The sequence below is a fragment of the Branchiostoma floridae genome, unplaced genomic scaffold, assembly GCF_000003815.2.
Source record: "Branchiostoma floridae strain S238N-H82 unplaced genomic scaffold, Bfl_VNyyK Sc7u5tJ_598, whole genome shotgun sequence".
Taxonomy (NCBI): Eukaryota; Metazoa; Chordata; class Leptocardii; order Amphioxiformes; family Branchiostomatidae; genus Branchiostoma; species Branchiostoma floridae.
In genome coordinates, this window is record NW_023365897.1 from 1 (window position 1) to 13,168 (window position 13,168).

Genomic DNA, 13,168 nt, shown 5'->3' on the forward strand with positions numbered 1-13,168 from the left:
AAAACTACTGCTAAAGTAGATATGACAGGACTAGTCAGAACTGGACTAGATGCAATGACTATGGAATGGAAGCAAATGAAAGAGCTGGACTGAACTCATGACTTGGACTGGACAAGAGGGCAGGAATAGACACATGACAGGACTGCTAGAATTAGATTTGACCAAATCCAACGGATTGGAAACAGACATACTGTAATGGATGGTGCTGAAAGAATCACATCGCACTGACTGACTCTCAACTAACACTCGACAAAAATCCAGTTACATTTCTAACTTTACTCTCTGGCATACTAACAACAATAATACTGCATTGTATTGTATGAATGTAGTTGACCATTATGGTAATTGCAAGACATGAATGAAAAGAGACTCATTATGATGCACGGTTTGCCACATTATGTCTGTGCTAATGTTCAATTGATCAAAGATCCTATCTTTCAAGTTGCACATCAAATATAGAGTTTTGTTATTGGCTGTATTGCGAAGCTCTGCAAAATGAATGCCATAATTGGAAGGCCAAGCTTTTATATGCTCAGAACGTCCATTCAGCACCAAGGACAGGGATGACATAAGAATTAGAATTTTTTGTTCATTTATTGAATAAAAGATGTAATGAAACAAATGATACATTCTTAATGTGTACTTACCATTAGGGATCTGTACTCACTGAACTATGTCTTGACATTCTGTTCAGCACCAAGGACAGGGCCAGCCATTGCCTTTGGATTTTTTCTGTTCAGATACTCAGTTGTAAAATGGCTTTTGAAACAGATGCAAACTGAACAATGATCAGATGTTTTTATGATCTTAATAGGTCTTGCGAATATTTGTGGGTACGTGTGCTGTTAAGTCACAGTTTTCTTCTTCACTTTCAGCCCACAAAAGCCTTCAGCAAGGAAGCAGAGTACGCTCCCCCGGTCCCCCCTCTCCCTGTCCCCTCAGACTTGTGGGCAGACAAGAAGAGAGAAGAGAAAGCCCCTCTTCAAAATGGCCCCACATCGTCCTATCCCCCTCAAGAAACGAAAATTACATCCAAGTCCCTCAATTTGGAGCTTTCGAGCACCAACAAGATGTCTGACACCTTCACCAGTATCTCAAGTATGTCTACATCCAGTCTACGGGACACTGTCTTCACCGACAGCATCCGGGCCCCCTCTCCTGTTACAAGGAGAAAAAGAGGAATGTCAGGAAAAATCATCCGGGAGGACAGCGAAGTCCTTCTCACGTGTCCCTTCGGAAAGCTGACATCATCGCAGGAAGTGGAGTGGTATGTCACAAGGAAGGGCGAGTCGGAGCGGACGCTAGTGTACCAGGTACAGGGGACCGCCATGAGAGTGTCGGTGGGAGATTACAGGGGGAGGACTGCAGTAGAGGGAGAGGCTTCCTTGAGGATCAACCCGGTGAAGCTGAGCGATGCTGGGGTGTACTGGTGTGTTCTGAAGAGTGGAGGGGTGGAGCTGGATGAAGACTCCATCAGGGTGACTGTGCTCGGTATGTCATCGAGTTTCTTATCATTTTCCATTCCAGGTATCTTAATATGATACAGTAGAAGCCAGTTAATTGCACAACAGATAACCGCACACTTCTGTTAATTGTACTGAATCCAAAAATTCCAAACCGGTGCGGTCCAGCTGGATAACTTCACATTATTGCACCGCCCAGATAATTGCACAAAATACTCTGGCAAATGGAGTGTGCAATTAAATGGCCTCTACCGTAACTGATATATAGAACTTTATATTCTTGCTCTATCTTGAATGTAGATTGAATAGTGAAACATTTTAAGTAATAGAAAATGGTAAAAAAGGTATGATCATAAAATGGATAAAATTCTATTCCAAGCCCCGTATTGTCCTTGTCAGCTGGACCAGCCCTTTGTAATAGCCATTGGCTAGTTGGGCAGCCCAATCTGTATTGTATGCCTTTCACAGCTACACCAACGAATAAGAAATATCCACTCACCTAACCCCTGCTGTTCCATCCCTAGCTGGCGGGAGGCGCCGCAGGAGTGCACCTCCAGGGGTGTTCTCCAGTCCCACCTCCAGCCCTGCTGTCTCTCCTGAACGGAAGTCTGGTGACCTAGAGAATGCATTCAGCAAGGTCAGAGGTCGATCTGGGTCACCTGCCACATCTAGAACAAGCAGGTATGTTGGAGTCTAAGTCTATCAATTACCGTAGTAACGCTAATTAACCTTTATCCGCACTGTGACCTATAACTGCTGTAATCAAATCAGAGTAGTTGGTGATGGTCGGTGGTTGAAATTTCAATTCTTTCAAGGTATTGTAATTTGAATCCTGCAACTGTCAACCTGATATCACTAAATACCCAGATTTAGATACGTCGGATATAGGTTACCCTGCGGATAAAGGTCAACTAGCATTATATACTCAGTCTGTAATACACAAAGGCACACTCCCAAGGAAACACTGTCTTGTATTTTTCAGTACTACTCCTGCCTCCAAGAATGTGAAAAAATTTCAAAGTCAAAGTGAACAGGAGAATCAGAATGATTTTGTTGATTCCTACTGTTTGATTCCTGTTCTGTGTTCTATATGTGTTGTTGTTTTTTTTTTTTTTTTTTGTGGTTCTCCTGTCGATTGGACAGATGAGGAGGCAGACAGGCTTTTTGCCTGTTTGCCTGACGTGCACATGCCTTTTTATGGTCAAGGAGGGGTGTGCAATTCCTTCTCCACCCTCTCATCTACTGGAGCACTAAGTTTCACAGGGGCAACTGTATGCAACGTGTGAGGCGGCTCCAGCAGATGCAGCTTTGTTGTTTGGAGTATCCGTCTCCTAGGAGGACTTCCGACCAAGGATGTAAGGGGTTCCTCCTACCCCTGACTCGTGTGCCATGGCGGGAGCCGCTCATGCCCGAACATGCCCCTAAGGCCTGTCTTGGCCACAAAGCCCCACCAATGCCACACAACGTGTTGTTTGTATTACTACGTGAATACCATAGTCAAACTGTTGCCATTATCTTGTTCTACTTGCAGTAGGCCTGGCTCAAGCAGTTCTCTCCACAGTAGTCGTTCCTTACCAGGGTCAACACCAGACTTCAGACATTCATCGTCTTCATCGGTAAGTCTCTAGAATACTAGCAGAATGACACAAAATACACCTTTATTAGGTTGCCAATTGGCTCGCAGTTTGAAGTGAATTTTACTGTGTCAAGTGGAAGCCCCTGTGCTAATGGATGCCTTTGTTTTCTTTCCTCTTTTTTTTTTTTAGCCAAAGAGATCACCTAGTCCATCTGTAGCAGCCACTCGGAGAGCTTTCGAGAGAAAAGTAATGGCAGCAGGACCCGGCCTCAGGACTCCCTCTCCCTCCGCCTCCCCTGCACGGTTCACCCCACCCCCGGGAAGGACCCAGTCCCCCTCCCCCACAAGATCCAGCCCCACCCCAGGAAGGGGGAGGGCACACAGCCCTGGTGGCGGCATCGCTGTTCGAAGAATCCCCAGTCCGGGGGGCAGCAGTTTTGTGGTAACAGCAGCACAACCATACTCACCCAGGAGGGCCTCCTGGTCACCTATGTCTTCACAAGAACTCAATAAGGTGTTCAGCACTAGTTCTTTTATTTTTTCTCTTAAAATCGCACATACTTCTTTTAGTAGGTTTGTCTGTTTAGTACTTTGTACTACGTAAAATCAGTACAATGAGACCATTTCATTGCCTCTCTGTCCCCTGTCAATTCAGTCACTTTTCCCTGTGTTGCAGGGCTCCAGCACCAACCCACCTCTTACTTTTATTGAAGAATCTCCTAGATATTGACATCAGCAATTGACTACTCCTAGATACAACCCCATCTACATGAATTATATATCAATCAGGTCTTTATTCCATTGATGTTTTATGTAGACAAGTCCTAGAGATGGCCCACAACCACTCCCCACCCCTCCACCTGATGCAAGAAAGCAGCTACGGCCTCTACGGGTGCCTGCCGACAACTACTCTGACGCCATCGAGGGACACACGGCGCTTCTTCGCCTCAGCATCGTGGCCTCTAAAACCCCGCTCACGGAAGTGGAGTGGAGTAAGGAGAAGAAGTGGCGGGGCCGCACGCTCGTTTACGAGAGGAAGGGGCCGTCGCGGGTAACTAGCTCCTCCCAGTCTGGTGTGCCCAGTCACTCTCCTGCACTTGTGACCCTGCGGGCAAGTTTGTTCTTACAGACTAACCAATCAGCTTTGCCTTTTTTTAAGTCTGCCTTTTTGTTGTTGTTTTTGTTTTTGCTGTTCTTGTTTGTGTTGCCATTGCTGTTGTTTTCATTGTTTTTTGTGTACTCATACAGCACATGTTTGACTTTTATGTTTGACTTTTTGCTTTTTGCAATAATCTTATAGCAAATGTTTTTTTTTTTTTCTGCCGGTACCATACAGCTTTATGATGTAATTTAATTATGTTGTGTCCCTGCAGGTTGCCCATGGAAACTTCAGAGGCAGGGCTTTTATTGACAGTGATTTTGAGCCCCACCTGCGTATCCAGCCGTGTAAGTTTGGTGACACGGGCATGTACTGGTGCAAGGTGACCTCTCAGGGACGGGTCACCCTGGAGGAGAATGTACACCTTACGGTGGACAAGGAGGGCTCACCAAGGTCTCCAAGACAAAGTAAGGACCTACTTGGGTATAAAAGAACCCAACACACTTATCGACAAGTAGGGGTGTCCCAATATGCTTGGCTAAAAAAAGCCAGCTGTAGCAAAGCCACATTGTACTGCTAGCTAATGAAAAGCTTCATGCTTTGTCCCCAGTCTAAGGTCATTTTTGATTACCTTTCTTGGTATTAAACAAGGAGATTTTCTGTTCTATCAGTGTTATGATATTGGTTAATCACGGCATGATCCAATCAAATTGAAAATTGAAAACAGTGCCTCATTGGGCTTTTTGGGCTTCATACATTGTATCATTTGAATCAGTATTACCTTTAACCAGTACTAGTAAAAAGTAAAGATATTGATAAAAGTGACACTTTGCCTTTGCAGATGGCTGGGCTCTTTGGGTTGCTGAGAGAAAGATCCAGAACAGTTGACAAAACTTGTGTTCATATCCTTAAAAAAAAGAGGATACTAATGTAGAAATGTAGGAGACAGTAGACTAAGTATACATACTGAGGAACAGTACATTTATTTTTATGATTTGATTGCCTTAAAGAGCACCTAGAGTACAGCATACATTAACTGAATGTTTTGGCTGTATTGTTGCTCAGCATCCCCAGGCAGACAGAAAGCGGGTGGCTCTCCGAGGAGCGGGATGTCATCAGCCCGTAGCGAGTCCAGTCTGGTGGATGCAGCAAGACTACAGTTTGAGCAGCTGGCCAAGTCTAGCTCAGAGACAAAACTCAACACAAGTACAGGCTTTGGTACTCCAACCAGTATGAAGGTCAGTATAGAGCCTTCATGATTATAGTTTGACATTATCCTTGAAACTGTATGGTCATCTTCCCATCAATAGAAAATTTCCTAATTCCTGAAAATGGAATAAAATGAATTCCTAATTTCCTTAAGATTTGTTTTTGTGAATTCATAACTTTGTCATTGCAGTAACATAACACTGAATCAGATGAGTTCTATATTTTTCCGTATTTGTGTTCTCTGTACAGTGTCAATTTTTTTATCCTTGCTTTAACATCGATACTTCTGTGATGTACATATATGAGTATTAGTACATAAACGTATAACATATTCACACAAGATCACAGTATAGAATAAGGTACTGTGGCGGACACGGAAATGTCGATTAAGCACTTAATGTATTTTCCTGCCTGTAATATTTTGTCCCTTATTTGTAAGTCCATTATATTATCCAAAAGATCAGACACATTGTACCTGTCTTGGACAAATTTCAAAGAAAATATATATGCACTTCAAATTTCTAGCTACCAGTTCAAGTTAAATCCCATCCTGACTTCCCCATGCCTGTTCATTGCACCACCAGAGAGATTCCTATGTCAAATATCAGCAAGCCTTGATGAAGAAGGAGAAGGAAGAAAACATGCAGAACTCCAAGGATGAGGACTCCAGTAGTGACAGCAGTAGTGAGAGCTCCGGTGCCTCTGACTCCACCCCCGACACAGTGGTAGCTGCCAACGGACCTGTCAACGCTTTCAGGGAGGACTCAGGATATGACAGCAGTATGTTTACTCATTATCTTATCTATAGAAGGTGTTATATAAAGATATTGAAATGATGCAAGGGCTTAGTCCTAGATCCTGGAAATAGTAAAAGTAGTTGCAGTAATAGTCTTTTCTCATCTCATTAACTTTTTATGAAAATGTTGATTGTAGTTTAAAAAAGATACTCATCTTCGATGTAAGGCTAGTTCACCTTTATCCATGGGATACTAAACTTAATCCATTGTATTCAAGAATGTAAGGTACATGTATTTAAGGATATCAAGCCAATGGACAGTGGTTTGAAATTGCAACTTGTTGCAAATACTATCTGTTACCTCATGGAAAAAGGTGAACTAGTGTTACATGTAGGAGTTTCTTTGTTTGTATGCTCTTCTTTTCTAATTCCTTGTTTTACTTGACATGCGGCACAAGGATGTATCACAACATGTATTGACTAATCTTGCACATGGAAGGTATGCTCATTTTGAAAACAAAGTCTATGGTTTAGATGATTGCATGCTTTTGATTCCTATATCTCCTGTACATAGGGATGTCACAGTTTAGCTCTTGCTTCCAATAAGCTTGTAACTGGGAGACCCTGGTTCAAATCCTGGGAAGGGCATCTAGGTTGGGGCTGTGCTCGTCTTTCAGGATGGACATAAGATTGGGGTTCTGTGTACAAGGAGTTTCAACGGGAAAAGCTAGCAACTTACCCTGGTAAAAATATACCCTGCTATTGTAAAAGCAAGGAAACTAGCTACCCTATGTACCACTAGGGTGGGAGCGAACAAACAATGTCAAAGTGCAGCAACAATGTACATGTACATGTAATGATGACATTCTGTTTCATTAATATCATTCTGTTTCAACTTTCAGCCCAAACATCAAGTACTTCAGGGTTACTCACAACAATCACACAGCTGAAAAGGTACGATGACAGTATTCATAGATTGATTCCTAGATGTCCCTGTACTAGTATTTCATTGTAACCTTTGGTTAGATCAAATATATCTGCATTCAGTGATTTTTCAATAATTGCACAACTTTTGAACACATTAAGACAATGTGTTGTGCCATCAATATTGTGAAATAATGGAATATTTGTGATGGTTTTAAGCCTGCCATTGAACCAAGCAGGTAGGCAGACAGACAACAAATCATAAACTAACATAAACTTTCACTGTGTTTCTACATGTGAGTTTGCAGTGAGTGTGATGTCACAGCAAGAAACAGGAAAATTTCTACTTACACATGTACTTGCATTACTTATTTTTGGATAACCTTTTCACCACTCATTTTCCTCATACAGACAGTGTATCAAGGGCCTTGGGATTGAGATGCTGATGAAAGCCTACTCCATCATCGATTCTGGGGAGGATCTAGAGGTAAAGGTAACTCATGACTGGCTGTATCTTTCCATGTGTTGACCAGGCATTGGCAAAATTAAACCATATGGGCTTAGAGTACATCTACATTTTCTATTTCATCTTATTTATGTTTGTATTCTGAAAATCAGTCTCTAGTTTTTGTATATATACTGTAAATGCGTTTCAGTTCGCGGGGATTTAATTTCGCGATAGCTGGAAAAGAACTTTTTGCAGTGGTTTTAAGTTCACGGTAGCACCATGCACTGTAGTCTCTTACTGCCATGGAAAAATGTTCGCGGTGGTTTTAAGTTCGCAGTGAAGTGGCCACCGCAAAAACCGCAAACATTCAACCGCCGCGAAAGTTTCTGTATCTACAGTATATATTTTTAAGAAATTTAAGGGAGCCTTCCACTTTTAATAGTTTCAACTGGATCTCATTTCCATGAAGAAGGTACATGTATGTATTGTATCTTTCATCCCACAATCCCAGCACGCTAAATCATTACGCCAAAAGAGTCACACCCATTTAATCCCACTGTTACATATTAATCACTGACTTGTGATCCATTTTCCCCCACCCTGTAGAACCAGTTGGTGAACCTGATGGGCAGGGCCAGGTTTGAGCTGTACGCAGACAAGGTGTGGCAGCTGCGCTTTCTGGAGAAGTCCCAGCTCAACACCGAGGCAAACTCCGACACCATCCCACTATAATCTAACAACACTGGCTACCGAAAAACCACTCCCATAGCCTCATTCACCCCTGGTGTACAAAAGCATATTGAAATAGTAGACATGCAAATGAAAAGGTAGAGATAGCACAATTTGACATGCAGCCTCTCAATGGTTGAATTTGGATATACAGTTAGTATCTATCTACTGTATTATACACACAGAATGACTACAAGTTCACTGAATATGGCAAAGTTAAGTTGTGCATAGAAGCCATCAAAATTAGAGAACAAGGCGTTCAAATTTATGGCATGATAGTATCCTTCTTACAGAGTAGTGTAACTGTAAGACTCTTTACCTGATTAAATACAGCTTTGGAAGTATGATAGAGTAAGCTTCAGTGATAGACAATTGCCAATCTTACCTTTTGAACAAGATTAGTTATTGAAAGAATGAAAGTCACTTCTTGCCTATTTCTGGCTACTATATAGAGTTGGTTGCAGTGTTTGTTATATGGAAGGTTGTATTTCGCTATACTTGCTGTCTTTTTTTTCCATATAAACAAGTGAAGTCTTCAGTGTTATATTGTGGCTGTTTGTATTTGTGGAATGGAAATAGCATTTCTCAATTATCTGAAATAACTTGATAATGTATCATATATGTTCTGATTTTTCATTTCTTGATGTTGGATCCATTTGTAAACTTGTATTAAAGGCAACAATCAACCAAAGGTAACATAGTAGCTAGTACATTTAGACATGTGCTTATGTTGTATGTGAGATTTTAATTTACTGAGTGCCGCCCTTAACTGAGACTTGTTGCTGTGTTTTTAAAAGAAAGATTTGTATATTTTGCAGTGAGATTTTCTATTTTTGTACTCTTTGATGTATTGAGAAAATAAAGAGGTGTGGTTTACATGTAAAACATCCTTTCAAATTCATGACTCGTTGATGACTTAATGTACATAGTTAAACAGACAAGGAAGGGAAAGCTCCAGATCATTTTATGGATGATGTAAGCGCAGCAACTCTGGATCTTTCAATTACTGCCTCAGCTCGGGTATTGAGTAGCTTTACCGACTCACCTTTGTATCCTGAGTTGATAGAGACGAGGGCGGAGACACCAATCTTGACTCGCATATATTGAGTATTTATTCTACGTAGGGTTAGTATTACAAACCGCCATTTGTCTGAAAGTCCTGATGTCCCTAACTGATCTTTTGTGTCCGAATACGATGCGTAAGTCTGTGGTGAATCCAACGATGATCAAAGATGAGTCTTGGTCGTAAAAACTGGTATGGTCCAATACCCAATCTGAGTCCGTTATCCCTTGGTACTCGTATCTTGGAATTCCCTCCAAGCCTAATTCTCCCGAAACTGTCCTCCAGCTCGGGCCTTGAATTGAATCTTGGGGTTTCTTCCAAGCCTGTTTTCCTGGAGCTGTCTTCCAGGCCTAAGTGTCCTAAGACTCCTGGAAATTCCTTTTCCAGGCCTCTGATCCTTCTTCTTCTTCCTTCTTGGAGTTTGTTCGTCTCCAAGCCTAGATTTCCTGGGGTTGATCTCCAGGCCCAAATTTGACCTCCGTCTTTCTTCTGCAATGGCTTCCTTCTGTTCCAAATTCCAGCCGCCCCCGGGCTGGCCCTGCTGGAGTCTCCCGTGGTGAAGTGGCGGGAAGTAACTTTGGCGGGAAAATAACTTATGCTAATCTAAAAGCTAAAGGCGGCAAATTCAAACTGTAAGTTGGCGATTACAGATGACATATATACCTCTTAAATCATCTTTAGACTAAGTTATAAAAGAAAAACAAGAAAACGATTTTCCCTTTTGGACGATCATTTGCAATTTTGCAACTTTTTTAGTACAATGTAGACAAAATGTAACGTTAACCTGTCACCATGCTGAAAGTCACTGGGGAAAAGTCTAGCTAAAAAAGTATACAAATAGCAGTTGAGTGACTCAGTGTGTCTTGTTTTCCCCAGTTTGAAGCTTCATTGCTCTGATATAAGGCTACGGCAAGTACATTCTATTGATGACATTAGTACACATTAATAGTTACTCGAAGATATTTTGTCCAGCAACGGTCAACGCAACGTTACCGATGAAAGAAAATACACAACATATCGGTTCTATCGCAAAATGTCATATTTGCTTTAATTTTAATTTGCCTTTATGATATGAAATGTGATACAGTGATGTTGCTATTTTTGTTCCCTGGCGGCAAGATGACGCCTATGGACGATTCTGTGCTGATCAAACATGTAAGGACAACAGCAGTAAGGAAAAGTGGCAATGTCTGGTATGGAATAGACGTTAGGCATGTGTGTGCACTAGGACAGGTGTGTTCAGTTACAAGCTGTGTTCAGTTACAAGTGTGGGCGCTCAGCACTAAGGACAGTTAAACTTATGGCTGAATTGTGTTCAAGTTTGTTAACCTGTGAGTGGATGGTGTTCAGCACCAAGGACACGTGCATTCCCTTATGTAAGAAACGTATGCAGCAGTCAACACGGCTATCTATCATAGTCTGCAAGATTTGATGCTGCCTTCCCCCCTCTGCAACTAGCGCACCCCAGGAACGGACCTGGCGCGAGTCCGCCGGTGTCTTCGGCGGCCACGTCTCCTGGACATTTTTAACGTCCCCTGAAGTAATCAACTTGAAACTAGCAGTTCAATATTCTGCGTCTGTTTCTGAGAGCAGACAGTAGTAACTGTAAACAAATCACATCAAATACCGTTGTTAGATCAAATCGAACGCCGAACCAGAAAAGCCGCAGGGCCGGATGGGATACCGGGTAAACTTGTCAAAGAATTTGCATGTGAATTGAGCACGCCTCTTGCAGATATCCTGAACGCCTCCCTCCAACAGGGTACCGTGCCAGAGGAGTGGAAATGCGCCGTTGTGGTCCCAGTGCNTTGGTGAGTATTTCCGACTACTACTATATCTACGCGACTCAACCTCTGCTTGGTGAGTATTTCCGACTACTACTATATCTACGCGACTCAACCTCTGCTTGGAGAGTAGTAATAACCAAAACTACGTATTTTCAGCCATACTCCGACATAGCTGGAATACAACGTCTTACCCCACCAATTTGCCACCAATTTATACCTTACCGTGACACATATTAATTGGCACATGTACTCTCCCCGAAATACACTACACCGAGAACAAGCTAAACTTTCGAGCATGTCGCCATTTTGAAAACCAGAATAATTCCTTGAGGGTAAGGTTTGGTCGTTTTATGTATACAGTAATTAGGAGGAGACATCAGTACATGCTCTCTAAAATAATAGATGAAGCTTTTCAAACCCTGTTCACGGCTTCAATCCTTCACGTAGAATCTGTACAGTAAATATATTCCCACCTGTGAGACAAAGTTGGTGACAATGTTAGAGATCTTCAAGATTAGAGCAATAGATTATGTTCGTGACACGTCTTCAAATGTCCTACCACTGACACCATTCAACTACTGGCGTGGGGAACGTACTGATACTCATTGTGCAAATAATTGGAATAATGAATGTAAATTATGAATGTAAATTAAATGACTCTCAAACATTTGTAACTGAGAAAGGGAGATATACCGTTAAATAACTGAGAAAGGGAGATATAACGTTAAATATCATTCATACAAATACATGATTGATTTGCATAATTGACGAAGAAATACCATTATTCCATATAAGTACATGGCGGGAATTTCAAAAAGGTGAATATTATTAGCTAAAGAAGAAAGTCAGGGAGGGATTCATTAGCATAACTTATGAGGTCGCACCTTATGGTTACGTCATAGTTCAGCCAGGCCGTACTTCAGTAGCATGTTTGTTTATTTCGTGTAGCGGCCTGTAAAGAATGCCCACAAAGTAACACTCTGGTGAAAATGTTTATTAATTGATTTTTTTTCAAAAATAACATTTTACTGAAAATGTCAACTGAGTCTGTCGGTCAGCGACAAGGCACCTTTTTCTATCGGAAGCGTTGAATTGTAAAAAAAACAACAACAAGGATGTTTTGAGATTTAGCGCTAAGAGCTTATTATTACATAAGCGATTTTCTGAGAGACAGTCAAATCGGCACCGAACCGTAAAAAAAAATCCGAACCGAAACCTGCCATTCATCCTACCATTAAAAAACTGAGATTATAGAACTCCCACATACCAAGGACGTTATATACACAATCAAAGTCCCAATTTACATGATTTGTCTCTTATATGTGTTACATCTTTAGAATCAATTTGTTGGCGCAGGTTGTAACAATGTATAGGCAGTTGTTCTAGAACCACAAACCCCTTTTGTTCTAGACTAACAACGGCGTTCGTCGTAATGGTTTATTGAGCAAAAACATATCGCTACATTCGCAGCCTAACGGCTGAATTGCAGTTGCAATATCACAATAAAACAAACGCATTCGATCTATGTCCAACAAGGTAAATCATTAAGATAAAAGTACGTGTAAAATCAGTTAGGTACGAATATAAATATATACATGATATCGACCAGCGAATATCTAAAACGAAAATTAGAGACATACAATATTGGCAGGATTAAGGCATGGGGGCATTACAGTTGAGTAGACGGACCATGTGCGGAATGGCACTAGACCTATAGCGTTCAGTTCTGCACTTGGGAATGTCCAGTTTGTTGGCAGAGCGTGTTTGTCGACAACTAATGTTCTTTCTTGTGGATGGTAGGAAGTGGCGGAATTGATCAGACACTAAGAGAGATTGTGCAAACCGAAGAGTCAGATTCGAACGCCTGGAGTGGAGTGATGGAAGGCCAAGCTGTGTGCATGCATCTCGGTAGCTGGTGTAGTCGCGTCCCATGATGATACGTACCGCTCTGCGCTGGATACGTTCGATCTTGTTGCTCAGCTGTGTGGTTAACCCTGGGTGCCAGACAGGGGCTGAGTACTCAGTAACTGGGCGAATGTAGGAAGTGTAGACAGTAACGAGGTCTTCCTTCGAAATGTTGAAATGCTTCAGTCTGCGCAGAAAGAACAGACGTTGGCTTGCCTTACTGTATGTG

The 13,168-nt window shown here is 41.8% G+C and overlaps 1 protein-coding gene across 5 annotated transcripts; it reads left to right on the top strand.

Annotated features, from left to right (window-relative positions):
- Positions 1 to 341: 341 nt before the first annotated feature.
- LOC118408954 (serine/arginine repetitive matrix protein 2-like) lies at positions 342 to 9,064 on the top strand. 5 transcript variants are annotated; one of them, XR_004830378.1, is made up of 11 exons: positions 342 to 1,491; positions 1,988 to 2,144; positions 2,995 to 3,079; positions 3,230 to 3,553; positions 3,857 to 4,150; positions 4,413 to 4,605; positions 5,204 to 5,376; positions 5,932 to 6,127; positions 6,542 to 6,582; positions 6,986 to 7,037; positions 7,419 to 7,482. XR_004830378.1 is itself a non-coding variant. In XM_035809822.1 (11 exons), the coding sequence occupies exons 1-11, from the start codon at positions 786 to 788 to the stop codon at positions 8,185 to 8,187; spliced, it is 2,385 nt and encodes a 794-aa protein (XP_035665715.1). In that variant the 5' UTR covers positions 342 to 785; the 3' UTR covers positions 8,188 to 9,064. The 5 variants fall into 5 exon arrangements, 4 of the variants coding, with proteins under 4 accessions (XP_035665715.1, XP_035665714.1, XP_035665716.1 ...); XM_035809822.1 differs by lacking the exon at positions 6,542 to 6,582 and adding an exon at positions 8,062 to 9,064 and having other exon boundaries at positions 2,998 to 3,079; positions 7,419 to 7,500; XM_035809821.1 differs by lacking the exon at positions 6,542 to 6,582 and adding an exon at positions 8,062 to 9,064 and having other exon boundaries at positions 343 to 1,491; positions 7,419 to 7,500.
- Positions 9,065 to 13,168: the final 4,104 nt, after the last annotated feature.

What these genes read in the sequence shown, in the direction of transcription:
- LOC118408954 (XM_035809821.1), top strand. Translation starts at nt 786, where the DNA reads ATGATCAGATGTTTTTATGATCTTAATAGGTCTTGCGAATATTTGTGG. An exon ending in CATCAGGGTGACTGTGCTCG is followed by an intron (nt 1,492 to 1,987) that starts GTATGTCATCGA and finishes TTCCATCCCTAG; the next exon opens with CTGGCGGGAGGCGCCGCAGG. An exon ending in GGACTCAGGATATGACAGCA is followed by an intron (nt 6,128 to 6,985) that starts GTATGTTTACTC and finishes TTCAACTTTCAG; the next exon opens with CCCAAACATCAAGTACTTCA.